The following is an 18884-nucleotide window of genomic DNA, read 5'->3' as shown; positions in this document are numbered from 1 at the left end:
ATGAAAATATTTTAAGGTCAGTAATGTGTGTACTGTGTATGCATTTTTTTTGGCCTAGCTCTATTGCTTACTTAATGTATGATAGTGCAAACAATGTTATCGGGCTTTTATATGCATTTCAAAGTGAAAAAACTATGTTTCACTTTACAAAAGTAGCTCAGAACCTAACCCGCTGTATAAGCAGGGTCCTCCTGTATAGCATTAATCATGGATACCAATACCATATATCTTTCAACGCACCAGCCGCATCCCACCGAGGTGGGGTGGCCCAAAAGGAAAAACAAAAGTTTCTCCTTTCAATTTAGTAATACAGTGGACCCCCGGTTTACGATCACCTCCCAATGCGACCAATTATGTAAGTGTATTTATGTAGGTGCATTTGTACGTGTATGTTTGGGGGTCTGAAATGTACTAATCTAATTCACAATATTCCTTATGGGAACAAATTCGTTCAGTACTGGCACCTGAACATACATCTGGAATGAAATAATATCGTAAACTGGGGGTCCACTGTATATACAGGAGAAGGGGTTACTAGCCCCTTGCTCCCGGCATTCCAGTCGCCTCTTACAACACGCATGGCTTACGGAGGAAGAACTCTGGTCCACCTCCCCATGGAGACAAGGAAATAAACAAGAACAAGAACTAGAAAGAAAATAGAAGAAAACACATACATATGCTTGCACATGTATGTGTAGTGTGACCTAAGTGTAAGTAGAAGTAGCAAGTTGTACCTGAAATCTTGCATGTTTATGAGACAGAAAAAAAGACACCAGTAATCCTACCATCATGCAAAACAATTACAGGTTTCTGTTTTACACTCACTTGGCAGGACGGTAGTACCTCCCTGGGTGGTTGCTGTCCACCAACCTACTACCTACAATACCATATATGTATTATAATCATGGGGGAGTGCTAAACCCATAGGGATTATACAGTGCCTGTAGGGGAGATGGAAAGTATTCAAGCTCAATTCAGGGAACTGGAGCACAGATCCAATTCCCAAGATCAAGAGCCCCTCACAAGCATCAAGGAACCTCCCTTGAGGGGAGACCATATATGTAACATTGTATTGTATGGTAAACTTACTTTTTTTTTTTTTTCAACAAGTCGGCCGTCTCCCACCGAGGCAGGGTGACCCAAAAAAGAAAGAAAATCCCCAAAAAGAAAATACTTTCATCATCATTCAACACTTTCACCACACTCACACATTATCACTGTTTTTGCAGAGGTGCTCAGAATACAAAAGTTTAGAAGCATACACATATAAAGATACACAACATATCCCTCCAAACTGCTAATATCCCAAACCCCTCCTTTAAAGTGCAGGCATTGTACTTCCCATTTCCAGGACTCAAGTCCGTCTATATGAAAATAACCGGTTTCCCTGAATCCCTTCACTAAATATTACCCTGCTCACACTCCAACAGATCGTCAGGTCCCAAGTACCATTCGTCTCCATTCACTCCTATCTAACACGCTCACGCACGCTTGCTGGAAGTCCAAGCCCCTTGCCCACAAAACCTCCTTTACCCCCTCTCTCCAACCTTTCGAGGACGACCCCTACCCCGCCTTCCTTCCCCTATAGATTTATATGCTTTCCATGTCATTCTACTTTGATCCATTCTCTCTAAATGACCAAACCACCTCAGCAACCCCTCTTCTGCCCTCTGACTAATACTCTTATTAACTCCACACCTTTTCCTAATTTCCACACTCCGAATTTTCTGCATAATATTTACACCACACATTGCCCTTAGACAGGACATCTCCACTGCCTCCAACCGTCTCCTCGCTGCTGCATTTACCACCCAAGCTTCACACCCATATAAGAGTGTTGGTACTACTATACTTTCATACATTCCCTTCTTTGCCTCCATAGATAATGTTTTTTGACTCCACATATACCTCAACGCACCACTCACCTTTTTTTCCTCATCAATTCTATGATTAACCTCATCCTTCATAAATCCATCCGCCGACACGTCAACTCCCAAGTATCTGAAAACATTCACTTCTTCCATACTCCTCCTCCCCAATTTGATATCCAATTTTTCTTTATCTAAATCATTTGATACCCTCATCACCTTACTCTTTTCTATGTTCACTTTCAACTTTCTACCTTTACACACATTCCCAAACTCATCCACTAACCTTTGCAATTTTTCTTTAGAATCTCCCATAAGCACAGTATCATCAGCAAAAAGTAACTGTGTCAATTCCCATTTTGAATTTGATTCCCCAAAATTTAATCCCACCCCTCTCCCGAACACCCTAGCATTTACTTTACAACCCCATCTATAAATATATTAAACAACCATGGTGACATTACACATCCCTGTCTAAGACCTACTTTTACTGGGAAGTAGTCTCCCTCTCTTCTACACACCCTAACCTGAGCCTCACTATCCTCATAAAAGCTCTTTACAGCATTTAATAACTTAACACCTATTCCATATACTTGCAACATCTGCCACATTACTCCTCTATCCACTCTATCATATGCCTTTTCTAAATCCATAAATGCAATAAAAACTTCCCTACCTTTATCTAAATACTGTTCACATATATGCTTCAAAGTAAACACTTGATCTACACATCCCCTACCCACTCTGAAACCTCCTTGCTCATCCGCAATCCTACATTCTGTCTTGCCTCTAATTCTTTCAATTATAACCCTACCGTACACTTTTCCTGGTATACTCAGTACTTATTCCTCTATAATTTTTACATTCTCTTTTGTCCCCTTTCCCTTTATATAAAGGGACTATATATGCTCTCTGCCAATCCCTAGGTACCTTCCCCTCTTTCATACATTTATTAAACAAAAGTACCAACCACTCCAACACTATATCCCCCCCTGCTTTTATCATTTCTGTCATGATCCCATCAGTTCCAGCTGCTTTACCCCCTTTCGTTCTACGTAATGCCTCATGTACCACCCCCACACTTACATTCTGCTCTTCTTCACTCCTAAAAGATGGTATACCTCCCTGACTAGTGCATGAAATTACTGCCTCTCTTTCTTCCTTAACATTTAAAAGTTCCTCAAAATATTCTCGCCATCTACCTAATACCTCCATCTCCCCATCTACTAACTCCCCTACTCTGTTTTTAACTGACAAATCAATACTTTCCCTAGGCTTTCTTAACTTGTTTAACTCACTCCAAAATTTTTTCTTATTTTCATTAAAATTTCTTGACAGTGCCTCCTCCTTTTGCACTCTGTCACCACTCTCTTTACCTTTCTTTTACACTCCATATACTCTGCTCTTCTTATAACACTTCTGCTTTGTAAAAACCTCTCATAAGCTACCTTTTTCTCTTTTATCACACCCTTAACTTCATCATTCCACCAATCACTCCTCTTTCCTCCTGCCCCCACCCTTGTATAACCACAAACTTCTGCCCCACATTCTAATACTGCATTTTTAAAACTATTCCAACCCTCTTCAACCCTCCCACTACTCATCTTTGCACTAGCCCACCTTTCTGCCAATAGTCGCTTATATCTCACCTGAACTTCCTCCTCCCTTAGTTTATACACTTTCACCTCCCTCTTACTTGTTGTTGCCACCTTCCTCGTTTCCCATCTACCTCTTACTCTAACTGTAGCCACAACTAAATAATATTCCGATATATCAGTTGCCCCTCTATAAACATGTACATCCTGGAGCCTACCCATCAACCTTTTATCCACCAATACATAATCTAATAAACTACTTTCATTATGTGCTACATCATACCTTGTATATTTATTTATCCTCTTTTCATAAAATATGTATTACTTATTACCAAATTTCTTTCTACACATAGCTCAATTAAAGGCTCCCCATTTACATTTACCCCTGGCACCCCAAATTTACCTACTACTCCCTCTATAACATTTTTACCCACTTTAGCATTGAAATCCCCAACCACCATTACTCACACTTGATTCAAAACTCCCCACGCATTCACTCAACATTTCCCAAAATCTCTGTCTCTCTCCTCTACACTTCTCTCTTCTCCAGGTGCATACACACTTATTATAACCCACTATTCACATCCAATCTTTATTTTACTCCACATAATCCTTGAATTAATACATTTATAGTCCCTCTGAGAATGCATTTAGAGCTTTCTCATGAATATACAGTAGTAACTTACTACTGTATATTCATGAGAAAGCTCTAAATGCATTCTCAGGGGTGGTTCCAAAAGTTTTATATAGGAGGGGCTTATGGGTGGCAGTGCTGTTACAAGAAGTAGGGGGGGGGCTAGGGGACTTATCTTGAAGCAGCAGCATTGTTATTTGGGGGCTTCAGCCCCTTACATTTTTTCCTTGGGTGCCACCCCCTGCCTGCAGGGCTCATAAAAAATGTCCAGTAGACTCTAAAGACACTAGAACCTGAGGATGAATAACGTGCATGTAGGCTGCATATGGCACTTGATGTCTTTCGTAAATACTTAACCTCCAGCGACTGGTGACATTGAATGCCTTCTGTCGGCTGTACAGTTTATAAGTTGTACACTGCATTGCTTATTTACCAATAATTAATAATCTGGAATTACTTTAATATACAGTGGAACCTCACTTTTCGTTTTTAATTAGGTCCAGAGAGTGAAGAAAACCGAATTCGACAAGAACTGAAGTAATATTTCCCATAAGAAATAATGTAAATCTACACAAACAACCCGCACATAGAAGAGAGGAGCTTATGACGACATTTCGGTCCGACTTGGACTGAAACGTCGTTGTAAGCTCCTCTCTTCTATGTGCGGGTTATTTGTGTATCGTTCCAGTCATGGTATTGCGCCTTTTTTTCTTATTAATGTAAATCTAATTAATCCGTTCCAGACACTCAAAAGTATTAACAAAAAATACATTTTATAGAGAATAACTATAGTTTTACATACAGAAAACAATGAGAAATAAGTATATTATTATTATTATAATCAAGGGGGAAGCGCTAAACCCGTAGGATTATACAGCGCCCAGGGGAGGGGGGATGTGGAAGGCATTCAGGCTTAATTCGGGGAACTGGAGCACAGATCCAATTCCTTAAATCAAGAGCCCCTCACCAACATCAAGGAACCTTCCATGAGGGGAGAAATAAGTATAAAGCACTAATGAAATGGATAAATGAACATTTAAATCACCTTTACCTTTAGTGAAGAGACTTGTTGGCGTATGGAAGACAGCGAGGAGGGGAGAGGGAGGAGTTTATTGTTTGGAAGGGGAATCCCCTTCCATAAGGATTTCAGGTATCAAGGCCCTATCTGAGGTTACTTCCCTTGGCAATAGGACCAGCGTGAGTGTCACTGTACCCTGTTGCACAAAAAATCTGTCCAGAGAGGTGTGTTTCTGGCATCTCTATGATTTGCCTAAAATGGGACAGGGCATTGTCATTGAACATGTTGCAGACACGGCTTGCAACAGCTTTGTTAAGGTGATATTTTTCCACAAAATTTGCACCTCACTCCACTTTCCACAGATGTCCTTAATCGCTGAAGAAGGCACATTCTTCCCTGTCTCTTCCTCCTCCTCCTAAGCAATTTCCTCAGCTTCAATCTGTTGCTGTTCCAGTTGAAGGTCTTGCAGCTCTTCAGTGGCTAGCTCTTTCCTTTGGTCATCCACCAACTCTTCCATATCCTGGCCACTCACATCCAATCCCATGGACTTCCCCAAAACCACAATAGATTCCACAATAGGCATAGGGTTGTCAGGGTCAGCCTCAAACCCTTCAAAATCCTTCTCTTGGACACATTCTGGCTACAATTTTCTCCAAGCAAAGTTCATCATCCTGGAAGTCACTTCCTGGAGGAATCACTTCAATTGAGGATATTGAAGTGATTCCTCCAGAATTCTCTTAGTCAATTCAGTGTCTGAGGTCACTTCAAAGCACCTTTGAAACATTGCTTTGGTGTAGAGTTTTTGAAGTTTGAAATGACCTGCTGGTCTATGGGCTGGATGAGAGGAGTATTAGGGGGCAAGAACTTCACTGTGATGAAACTAAACTACTCCAACAATTGGAGGATGAGCAGGAGCATTGTCCATTACCAGGAGGCACTCGAGTGGTATTTCTTCACACTCAGGCCTTATTGTTAGCCTTCCACATCACACACAATTTACCTATTCTTTATAGGTTTGTGTCCTGGCAGTGCCTTTTCCTCCTGCTTGATATAGGTCCTCTTTGGTATTTTCTTCCAAAAGAGGCCTGTTTCGTCACAATTGAAGACTTATTGGGGAGGAATCCTTCAGCGTCTACATACTCCTTGAATTCATCAACGAATTCTTCGGCCACAAGTTTGTCCGAACTTGCACCCTCGCCATACCTTAACACACTGTGTGCGCCAGATCGCTTCTTGAATTTGTCGAGCCAGGCTTTGCTGGCCTTAAATTCACTAACAGCAGCACTCGTTCCAGGCATTTTCTTTATGAGATCCGCATGCAACTGTCTTGCCTTTTCACAAATTATTGCCTCCACAACATTATTTCCCCCTAACTGTTTTTCGTTGATCCATACCAACAACAACAACTCAACATCTTCGATTGTTTGCAATCTGTTTTGTTAGCACATTTACCCTTTTCGCAACATAAACTTCCTTGATTTCTTTTTTCTTCGCCAGGATGGAGCTGATCGTTGACGAGGACTTCCCGTACCTCCTGGCAAGATCGACCACATGTATGCCACTTTCATACTTTGCGACCAGTTCTTTTTTGAATTCTATTGTATTTCTCACCTTTATCAAAGGGCTGGCACTTGGAACTTTCTTTGACCCCATGGTGGCTTATTTAGCAGTTGCATTCAATAAACAAGCACAGAAAAAAATGGATTACTATAACGAAATGTTTCGTATGAATGTGCAGGATTATGTTCACTCGACGAGAAACAAAGCCAGACTCGACTTAGAATGTGTGAGTGGGCAGGCGGACACTTTCGGTATGACGGACGAAAACCGAATTCGATGAAAACCAGGGCAAACGAAAACAGAGGTTCCATTGTACTTCAGTTTGACAATGCTAATTTATTGTACATCTGTGTAAGGGTAGTTGTTATATTTACCCAAAGACTGTATGAACTAAAATATTTATTAAAATATCATTGCAAAAGACATGTGTAAAAGGTTATTATAATAAAAAATGAAGTGCTAAACCTAGCATGACCCTAAAGATCATACAGTGCTTGGGAGGTAGTAACGTCTGATCTGAGAAAGGGAAAAGTAGCTCCACTTTCTTAGGCGAAGAACCATTCTCCAGCATCAAATCATATCCCCCTCATTTGAAGGTAACATATTTTTGATTTCATGTTTAGTATTTTATTTTTTATATAAAGTTGCTAGATAAATTATCTAATGTTTGCCATTCAAATATTCTACTAACACAGGAGGCAGCCAAATTTTCTGAGGTCCAAAAGCTGGGTGTAACAGACGTGAAGGAGATAGCTCTCAAAGTTGCAGCTCTAGAAAAGGAGAACACCAAACGAGAACGTGTTGTTGTGTTTACTCAGGGTGCTGACAATGTTATTCTCGCTAAAGGTAAGTATTTTGCTTGTTATTCTCATTAAAGTCAATTAGTTGCCTGTAACTGATTAGACCCTCCCGTATTTATGTTATTCTTGCTAAAGGTGAGTAGTATTTCTATATAGTCAATAACTTCTACTGTTTCAATGTTATTTTTCTAAAGAGAAGTATTTGCAAGTTGCTTATAAGACTCCAGCATTTCTTTACCTGTGTGTGGTTTTAAACATTACAACATATCTAATTATTGTTGTTATAAAGTACATAAGTTTATAAATACCCAGGATTAGATTTATATAGGTGGCAGTCTCTTCATGTACATGTACTTTGTTTTGTAATGGTGTTTTTTATTCTATCCATTTCCCACCAAGTTAAAATGACCCAAAGAAAAAAATTTCACTCACTCATTATTTACCTGTTTTTCGGAAGTATGTGGACGTCATTTTTCAAATGACCCTTTACAGGTACTGGACTTTCCATCTCCAGAGCTCAGTTCTGGCTTCCATGAATACCTTTGTAGATGTTACGTTGATCATACTCAAACAGCATGCTAAATTCAATACTTCTTGTTACCACTTTGATCTATTTCTCTCATGCATGCCTGTGAAATGCTCAATTATTATAATCAAAATTAAGTGCTAAACCCACAAGGGTCATATAGCACTGCAGGGTAGGGTTTGCTTATTGTTTAATATGAATAAATCTGCTTTTGTCAAAAAGTCAGAGTGGAATGCTCAAGGCTCCTAACACTCAATCTTTCCTCACACCTCTTCTGGGATACTCCCTACACTATCTCTTCATCCCCAATATTGTTTTCACAAAAAACATCAACTGGTATAGGTCATAAAACACCATAATTATACATTCCCATGCCTTATTGTATAGTTCCATTGTGTATCTATATACAGTGGAGTTATGTAACAAACGGTAAGCACTGCAGTATATCTGTAGTCTTTGGGGCTGGGGAGGGAACCCTTAAGACTTTATGGGGGCCTAATGACCAACTCTATTCCCAGATATTCTTCAGTTCATTTTACTTTTTTTATTATGCACTATTTTCAGTAACAACTACAACGTTCACTGATAGTGAACTGTAATATGCAGTAGGCACAATAAACTTCATCTTACAGTTAGTTTTTGTGGTCAGGTATCTGTAAATCACTATTATTATTATTATAATAAAAAAGAAGCGCTAAGCCACAAGGACTATACAGCGCTGCAGGGCAGGAAGGAAGCGAGGGCATCAGGTGGCAAAAGGGAGATGGATGAGTAATAGGTTACGGATAACAGCAGGGTAGTGGATGGTGAAAGGGTAAAGGGCAGCAAGAGACTGAACTAGAAAGGGCTGAGGGGAGTGCGAAAAGTATCATCAGAGTTTGTGGAGTAAATCAGTCGTTGTCAAGAAGTCAATGAGAGAGTCAGGATTAAAGGAGGGTCCATCAGCAAGAAGGGAAGGTAAAGAGAGAGTAGTAGAACGAAGACGACGTTGGAGGTAAATTCTGCGTGCTCGTTGATAGAGAGGGCAGTCTAACAGAATGTGGCTAATCGATACTGGAACTTGACACTGCTCACAGAGAGGAACAGGGTGCCTCTCCATGAGATACCCATGAGTAAGACGAGTGTGGCCAATGCGAAGGCGGGAGAGAGTGGTCTCCCAACCTCGGCACTGATGACAAGAAGACGGCCGGTAACCTATGCTCGGTTAATAGAATGAAGTTTGTTACCGAGCAGAGTTGACCAACGTTGTTGCCAACGGGTGCGAAGGTGGGTAGCTATTGCAGCAAAATAGTCCAGAAATGGAACACCTCTATAGGAAATTGGTAGGTCATGTACTGCTGACCGCGCAGCAGTGTCTGCCTGTTCATTGCCCTGTACGTCGACATGACCAGGGACCCAACAAAAAACAATATCTTTGTTTGGTAGAGATACGGCGTAGCCAAAGTTGGATACGGAGAACTAGGGGATGAGATGTATCAAATTTTCGTATAGCCTGTAGAGCACTAAGGGAGTCTGAGACTACTACAATTGATGACACAGGCATAGATGCGATACGAATAAGTGCTGCAAGAATGGCATACAGTTCAGCAGTAAAAATGCTAGCTGAAGATAGTAAATGCCCCCGCACGACGCTGTCCGGAAACACTGCTGTGAATCCGACGCCGTCTGAAGACTTAGAGCCATCTGTGTACACAGCGGTGGCATGAGAATGGGAGTGGAAGTGATCAAGAAAAAGAGAGCGGGAAGCCACCATAGGCAGTTGAGCTTTCGAGCAAGGGAGTGAGAAAGAACAGACCCGAACAGCTGGAACTTCCCAGGGGGGTAGGGAAAAGTGAGATGCTACATGAACATATAAAGGTGGTAACTGAAGGGAAGACAAGAGTGAATGTAGGCGAAGAGAAAAGGGACGGAGCAAACAGGGGCGGCGAACGAATAAAGAATGTCTACTAATATCGGTGACCATTCTATAAATGGAAGGATTGTGTAGATCGTGAGAGCGTACATAGTAGCGAAGGCAATGGGCATCACGGCGATCAGACAAGGATGGAACATTCGCTTCTGCATAGAGGCTCTCAACAGGGGAAGAGCGAAAAGCACCAAGGCACAAACGTAATCCTTGGTGATGGATAGAGTTAAGGCTAGAGAGAGTAGCAGGAGAGGCCGCGGAATAAATCTGGTCACCATAATCGAGTTTCGATAAAACGAGAGCTGAATGTAGGCGAAGCAGAGTTCGACGATCAGCTCCCCAGGAAAGATGAGCAAGGGTTTTAAGAAGGTTTAGCCGGCTGTGACAAGTTGCCTTCAGAGAGGTAATGTGAGGTTTCCAGGATAACCTACGGTCAAAGAGAAGGCCTAGAAACCTGACTATCACGTTCGGGGATACGGGAGCCATAGAGATACAAAGGATGATCGGAGATAACAGAGCGTCTAGTGAAAGTAATTTGGTGAGTTTTGGTACTTGAAAATTTAAACCCATGCGTGGTGGCCCAAGTGGAAACACGGTCGACCGCATGCTGGAGAGAAACTGCAATAAGATGACAGTCAGCGCCTGCACAAGCAATAGCGAAGTCATCAACATAGAGTGATGACCAAATATTGGGTGGAAGAACAGAGGCCAAATCATTTATAGCAAGGAGAAAAAGTGTTGTGCTTAGAACACATCCCTGAGGGACACCTTCAGCTTGGACGAAGTCCGGGGAAAGAACATTATTGACTCGAACACGGAAATGTCTGTCAGTTAAAAAGTTCTTAAGGAAGGATGGTAGATTGCCTCGGAGGCCTAAGGAATGGGCCTGGGCCAAAATATTATACCTCCAAGTTGTGTCATATGCCTTCTCAAGGTCAAAAAATATGGCAATAACCGAGTGATTATTCGCAAAGGCATTACGAACATACGTATCCAAGCGTAGTAAGGGGTCTATGGTAGAACGACCCTTACGAAAGCCATATTGACTAGCGGAGAGACTGTTGTGCGTCTCTAAATACCACATTAAACGTCGATTTACGAGACATTCCATCACTTTGCAAATTGCACTAGTAAGAGCGATGGGACGATAGTGGGAGGCATCATGTCCTGTAGTACCCAGTTTGCGGAAAGGGAGAACAATGGCAGATTTCCACAGCTGGGGAAGAACTCCCTGTGCCAAAATAAGATTGAAGAGGTGTAAGAGGACTACAAGGGCTGACCGATGTAAATGTTGTAACATACGAATATGAATGTCGTCAGGCCCAGCTGCCGATGATCGGCAAGCTGAGAGCGTTGCCTCTAGTTCTTGAAGTGTAAAAGGCACATTATACTGTTCTTCTCTGAGAGAAGAAAAGTCCAAGGGTACTAACTCTCTGGCAGACTTTGAGGAAAGAAACGAGGGGCATAGATGGAGCCCTCGGGAAATACGGACCAGATGTGTGCCAAGTTCAATGGCAACGTCGAGAGGGTTTGCTACATCAACACCAGCGACCCGTAGAACAGGAGCCGGGTCAGGAGAGTATTTACCACTCAATTTCCTCACTTTTTTCCAGACTGCACTCATAGAAGAAGCAGAGGTGATGGTGGAAACATAGTCTCGCCAACAAGTGCGTTTAGCTTCACGGATGACACGGCGAGCGATCGCACGCTTCTGCTTAAAATCAAGAAGTCTCTCAGCGGTTCTATTGTACCAGTACCTGCCCCATGCAGCGCGTTTCAAATGTACTGCACGAGCACAAGCAGGAGACCACCAAGGCACGCACTTCTGAGAATGCCTGCCTGAGGTTTGGGGTATAGAATGAGAAGCTGCGGTATAAACTGACGTCGAGAAGATGTGTAGGAGCTCATCAATGGAGGATGAAGAAGGAACCTCACTAAAAGCAGTGAGGCGTGAGTAAAGATCCCAATTTGCCCGATCAAATTGCCAGCGAGGGCTACGGAAAGGTGGTGAATAGGAAGGAGAAGTAAGAATGATTGGAAAATGATCGCTGTCATGTAAGTCCGGTAGAACAGACCAGGTGAAGTCTAGTGCAGTGGAGGAAGAGCAGACTGATAGATCGATGCAAGAGAGAGTATGAGTACGAGGATCAAAATGGGTGGGAGTACCCGTATTTAAAACATGGAGGGGGTGAGAGGCTTCCAACTGGATGCCACGCGAGTTACAATGAGACCCCCCCCCCAGAGGAAATGGTGGGCATTAAAATCACCAAGTAACAGAAGTGGTGGTGGTAAGGATGAAACAAGAAAGGCAAAGTCTGGGATAGAAAATGCTCGAGAAGGAGAGAGATATAAAGAACATATTGTAAACCACTTATTCAAGTGGATACGGGCTGCAGTGTAATGCAGCGAGGTATGGACAAATAGTTGACAGTACGGAATATCATTGCGTAGAAGAAGGGCACTTTCATTAAAGGTCCCATCTGAGAAAGGATCCGAAGAATACAATAAATTATAGCCTGAGATAGGTTGGAAAACAGCCGAGTGTAATTTTGGTTCTTGTAAGCAAGCACCAACAGGGGAAAACCTGGAAAGCAACATCTGAAGCTCACCCCGATTACCCCTGAGGCCGCGGATATTCCACTGTAAATAGGCCATGATTGGCGATGAAGAAAATACCAGGAATCTGTAGGTAAAGGCACCTACGGACTAGAGGGGTTAGAAAAGTCAACGTGTGGTGGCATTGGAAGACGTTCAAGCAGCGAAGGAACGGAGCGTTGCGAAGAATGGGGTTGTGAAGATGGAGGAGAGGGAAGAGAAGGAACAGGAAGTGAATCAGTGTCCATTGAAGGTTTAGTCTCTGCAATATATTCTGAAATGGCTTCAAGTGTTTCTGAATTCAAAGATGTATGGGAGACCATATTGGAGATAGAAGGAGGAGGGTGAGTAAAGATTGGGACAGTAATGGACTGTACCAAAGTAGAGGGGGAGGGAAGAGTGTAAGGGACTGGAGATGAAGTGTGGGGGGGGGGGACAGAAGAGGCAGAAACCTGGGAGGTGGCAGAAGAGGGAGAAACTTGGGAGGGGACGGGGGTGGAAGGCATAGTACGAGGAGGAGGGTGAATCTCCACACTTGTAATAGAGCCAGAGAGAGGGGAAGAACTAGGTACAGAGACTGGAAAGGTAAAGTGTGGAGGTGGAAGAAGGGAAGGAAGGGGCAAAGAAGATTTGAGCAATGTGGATTTTTTGGACTTCTGAGAAGTAGAGGGGCGATTGGTATTAGGTGTCGTACAAGGTCTTGTCGATACTGGGGCTTGTGAGGAAGGACGCGAAGATGTGAGAACAGACTGAGTTGTAGTCGGGACGTCAGAGCCAAGGACAGCAAAAGGATTAGATGCCGGAGTGGCTATGGGAGGGGTAACAACAGAGGAGGCTGCAGAAGATGGGACCCCAGAAGTAGGGGGATGTTTGGAAACACGAGAATAAGAAACACTGGGTAGTCTCCCTTGGAGGCGGAGATAAGTAACTGCCATAGCATAAGGGAGACCTTTTGCCTCTTTGAGGCAACGGATTTCACGTTCATTTAAGTAGACCTGGCAATGGCGGGAGTACGAAGGGTGAGCTTCATTACAATTAAGGCAAGATGGAGGTTGACTGCAAGATGTATTAGAATGGTCGTCTGCACCACAGACTGGGCATTCGGCCATAGATCTGCAATATTTCGCTGGGTGGCCAAAACCCCAGCAATTTCTACATTGTTGCGGTGTAGGTATCACCTTTCGAACTTGTAACCAATGTCCCGCGACATATACAGAGGACGGGAGTTCTCGGCTGTCAAATGTTAAACGAGCCACATTGCAAGGGTAACGTCTCCGCCCCCGGGCAGGAAGGACATAAGTGTCTACTTTGAGGATTGGGAGATCCTGGAGTTCCAGCTGTTCAAGAATGTCATTGCCACATGACTGGAAATTCTGTTGGACTATGGTATGGGGCAGAATGACAGTACCACTACAAGAATTGAGAGAAAGATGTTTTTCAATAGCGATAGGAGTAGTATCGATATTCGAAAGGAGAGAAAGATCATGAGCTTGGGTAGCATTCTGGACAGTGACGATGTGCATACCGCTCGAGAGCATGAAATGAAATATCTCTACCAACATGACACAGGAGCGCTTTGCCAATACTATGGTCAGAAAGGTAGGCAGAAGAAGAAGTCTGTCTTAAAGTAAAGAATTTAGTCCATTGTGTGGTCCGAAACTGAGCGTGGAGAGGGAGTGCTTGACGTGTCGGTCTTTTCCGAGTAGAATGGGAAGGTAACGAAGGAGCATCATCAGGAGATTGACGTTGGCGTTTAGGAGTAGGACCGGAGTTGGTCCGGCGTGAAATGGGCGGGCGATTCGAAAATTGCCGTACCGTAGAGGGAGAAGCTGGAAGCATAGTCAAAGGAGAGCGGAGTTCAGACAAATCGAAGGAGTCAGTCGAAGCCCCGGTACCTGAAGCAGGTGAGGAAACAGCACCAGCAAGAGGTACAGGGGCATCAGGAGTGTCCAAAGAGTGGTCTAAACACAAGGCAGGGTCAGAATGGGGTGCGGTATCAAGAAGGGGCCCGGGGGTAGTGGGTTCATGGATTGGGTTCTCCATAGTTAGGTTACTCCTTTGCTTTTTGTTTTTAAGAAAAAAAATTTCTGTAACATGTTTTCCATTTTATCACCTAAGAAAGAAAATAAATACTATACGAAAATACACCTCAAAGTCGGCGTTTTATTCCAAAAAAACGATCAGTTTTTTTTTTCTCATTACGCAATGTGTGCTGCAGGATAAAAAAAAAAAAAAAAAACAGTCAAAGGGTTAAGGGGGGGGGAGCAGGGAGGAATAGTTCCCAGGAGGAATGAAAGGGCCGGAAATCTCCCTCCGCGCCCAAGAGGACCTCAACACCGCTAGTAGCGCAGATGCAGCATGGAACCCGTGCCATACCCTACCCTTCATGCCAGTAAACCAGCAATCCGGGATAGCAACCTCACATTTGCCGAGCTACCTCGGTGGACAAAAGAGAGGGCGGCCGGATATCCGCCACAAAGCATACCTCCTTCGGCCACCACCCCCGGAATCCGAAAGGTGGCTTCCAGAGATACACCTGTTGCCCGAAAGACACCCAAAGCTACTCCGGGATACCGGAGAGGGATCGGGACATCCCCAGGCGATCCAGATTCCACGGCAAACTATGCCACCGCCAAGAACCTCAACGGAATGGGATGGACCCCATTGTCCTTTCCCCTACCTAGGAACTAGCGCGCCTGTGGGAGAAATCCCAAAGGCCAAAAAGAGGAAGGGCAAAAGGGAGGGGTGGGGAGGAGGAGGAGGAATGGAAAAAGGGGAGAATGGGATAGGGGAGGGGAGAATGGGGGGGTGATTAGGTTCGGTCTGAGGAAGAAGACCAACAGGGCTAATTCCTCAGACCAAGAGCCTCTTCACCACGCCAAGGAGCCCCCCCCTTGGAGGTGTAAATCACTAATCAGGCCAATTATACATATATCAATTCTCAAATTTCTGTATAGTGTCTTAATATATGCATCTTGCAGATGGGAAAATCTCAGAGTTTCCGGCAATCAAATTACCTGAAGAAAAACTAATAGATACTAATGGTGCTGGTGATGCATTTACTGGAGGTAAGCCATGATTGTTTGGTTAGGCACCTTCTAAGTGAGTTTTGCAAAATGCAGTGTGGTTTATTGAAATTAAAGTAAGATTTCTTTTTTAATCAGTTTCATGGAAGAGTGTAATGAAATTGACATTTTTTATAATGCAGTATTCTACTTAGTTGTGCACTGTATAACAAATTAAGAACTTGGCTGTGAAGTAGCTTAGCCACTGGTGGAGTTAGAGGGAGAGCAAGGGAAATGACTGCTTTCCTGGCGCCTTTTCAACAATTTCTTAACACTTTAGTTCACTTGGGTCAATGATGCGTGTTCCATTTATCCTAATTTGTCCACAATGTACCACATTTTTCTGACCTTACCATTAACTAGTGTAGTTGCAGAATGATCCTTTACTGGGCTCAAACAGTCCTACCTTGGTTCTACAATGGGTGAGGATAGATTGTCTGGGTTAGCTTTGCTTGGCAATCCATTGAAAGAGTTGGCTACTGAGCTGGATTAATAAAGTAATAGATAACTTTGCCAGAATGATTATTATTATAATAAAAAAGAAGCGCTAAGCCACAAGGGCTATACAGCGCTGCAGGTTAGGGAAGGAGGCGAGGGTATTGGATGGCAGAAGGGAGGAGGGACGATCAGTAGGTTACAGAAAACAGCGGATAGTACGGGGGTAGAGGGTAGCAAGAGATTGAAGTAGAAAGGGCTGAAGGTATCAGAATTTGTGAAGTAAGTCAGTTGTTGTCAAAAAGTCAATGAGAGAGTCCGGATGAAAGGTGGTGCCAGAATGCCTAAACAAAAGACTAGTTACTTAATACATTTCTCACATTGCTTAATTTTTAATTTTACATTTAAAATTAAAATAGTTTTTATGTTTAGAGCTTACTGTTAAACTTTTTATTTTGATTTTAAATACAAAACAGTTATGTGGTTCGTTTAACCCTTAAACTGTCCAAACGTAGATCTATGTTTACGTGCATAGTGCTCTGACCTTGATTTTCCTCATTTGAAAGCATGTAAAAAAAAAATAGATCTACGCTTGGACAGTTTAGGGGTTAAAACCATCTTCCTTGCATTTTGATTTGAAAAACAAAATGTATAACAAATTTAAAATTATTCGGTACGTGTCATGACTTTTTTTTTTCTATGTGCTCACTCCCCCATAACTTTAGAACCTGGCTACACCACTGAGCTTAACCCTTTCACTCTTGACACCCAAAATAAAGTGCCATTGTTGTTGTAGTAAAAAAATTCCACATTTCAGAACAGGGCAACACCAAAAATGCTAAATTTGATGGAAAATCTGTAGAATTACAGTGACAAAGTTAATGCACTGACAATTTTGCTCACTTTGTCCTATTCCTCAGTTTGACCACTTCCTAGTTATTTCACTAATATGCCTTCAGTTTTATTGATTGAGAGGAAGAAACTGTACATTCAACTATCAGACCTACCCTACAAAGTGCACAGTACTTGGCCAGTTGTGCACTTAATCCCAGTAGGTATTCCAGCCACTAAATCATTCTTTCCCCTGTTCATTAATCATGTCCCCAGGCCCCTTCTATATACCACTTGCTCTTTTTTTTACCCATTTCTCTGATAAAAATATGACCAAGAATGATTGGTCATGGTTTAGGTCTACTCGATACAATTGGAGATAGTAAAAACCCATTCAACAGACCAGGGGGTCCCAACCCTTTCTCAGGAATCACTAAAAATAAAATTTCCAAGAGGCCTATCTCAAAATATTTCTGGTGTGACACTACAGATTCGTGTATATATCACTAGGTTTTTTTTTTTTGCTGCTGCTGCTACACACACATGCACTGCAGACCCATTATCTCATGTTTAGGCCAAATTTTATATCTTGCTGCATATTTGAGGGTGGTGTGCTTAAAATGTAGATCTACGTGAACGACACTGGCATCAGTAGTATTACAATCAAAACCAAGTGTTAAGCTTATTGGTGTCAGTAACAATCAGCATAGGAGACATTGAAAGGGTTTATGTCTGATAAATGGTTTTCTTTGAATCTGATACAAAAATAAGCTTCTTAAGTTGTGAAAACAAATAACACTAGCAGTTTCCCCCTAAATATAATACTGTAAACTCAGGGGTAATGCAGTTCTTGGAGAATAGGAGGCAATCAGGTTTGGGATTGAAACTGCATCATATAAATATATAGGCTCCCTCCCCCAACTTATGAATTATTTTGCATCCCTGGTGTTTTAACAGAGTTGTTTAGCTCTGAATTTATAGCATACAATATACTAACACTGCTCATGCTCTCTTCCCCCCCCCCCCCATTCAAATAACTAAACCCATGTTAGTCATATAATGCATAGATAGTGGGAAATCAGTTGGTTTTGATAAGTTTCCTTGGATCAGACCGAAGTGCTAAACCCACTAGGCTTATACAGCCCAAGGAAAGTAAGGATAATTCATTCCTTGGACCCTCAAGGGTTTAGCACTTAAAATCCAGTTTCTTGGATTAGGAGGCACCCCCCCTCCCCATCGTGGCACCTTCCTTGATAGGGAAAAAAGATAGTACAACTGACAGTTGTCGCTTGCTCATAAGTACAGCCCATATTTCATTAATTTTAACCACAGGGAAGTGTTAAACTACCAAGGATCATACAATAGCTGGGAGACCTACAGACTTGATCCAAAGAATGCGAGTTTAAGCCCAGTTCCTTAGATTATATATAAACTGCATATCAGCTTTCATAAAACCATTATTTTCCAAGTATTATACCTCTTGCACCTTTTTCATAATTGCAGATTATAATTTACAAGTAAAACCCAAACTGTTAGGGGTCATACAATCCATGAAGAATGAGAGGCAGTCATCTTTGATTCAAGGAGGCTTAGCACTTCTTTTATTATAATAATATAATTTGATTCAAGGAACCATAAATTTTTTTACCTGCTCCTCTTCCTCTGATTTTGACTGCCTCCCAAGCACTACATGACTTTTGTTTAGTGCTCATACATGAATAAAATAACAAAGCCTCTATTATCTTCAGGTTTCATGGCACAGTTGATTCAAGGCAAGACAATAGAGGCTTGCATCAAATGCGGAATTTGGGCAGCAACAGAGATCATTCAGAGATCTGGCTGCAGCTTCTCTCAGGATGTCCGTTACACGAATGAGTGAACTTGACCACACGGCTTTGTTGGCTTATAACCATAACTTTTTTATATTTTCTATCCTAATTTTGTAAAAGATGTACAGGAAATCGTTTATATACATAGGTGTTGCAAAAACTACGCCAATGACCATTTAAATGTTAATCCAGAATAAATTACTATACTGTTATTAAGTGAAA

At 42.3% G+C, this 18884-nt stretch overlaps 1 protein-coding gene across 13 annotated transcripts in view; it reads left to right on the top strand.

Moving 5' to 3' along the window:
* Nucleotides 1-18884, top strand: part of Adk2 (Adenosine kinase 2) — a 97100-nt gene extending 78216 nt beyond the window's left edge. For all 13 annotated transcript variants that reach the window (XM_070102716.1, XM_070102711.1, XM_070102709.1 and 10 more), the window contains 3 exons: nt 7371-7521; nt 15484-15570; nt 18582-18884. In XM_070102716.1, the coding sequence (XP_069958817.1) occupies nt 7371-7521; nt 15484-15570; nt 18582-18712 (369 nt within the window). In that variant the 3' untranslated portion in view covers nt 18713-18884. The remainder of the gene's footprint in view (nt 1-7370; nt 7522-15483; nt 15571-18581) is intronic.

This window comes from Cherax quadricarinatus, chromosome 83, assembly GCF_038502225.1.
Source record: "Cherax quadricarinatus isolate ZL_2023a chromosome 83, ASM3850222v1, whole genome shotgun sequence".
Classification (NCBI taxonomy): domain Eukaryota; kingdom Metazoa; phylum Arthropoda; class Malacostraca; order Decapoda; family Parastacidae; genus Cherax; species Cherax quadricarinatus.
The sequence above is the reverse complement of the archived record's forward strand: the minus strand, read 5'-3'. Positions and strand labels throughout refer to the sequence as shown.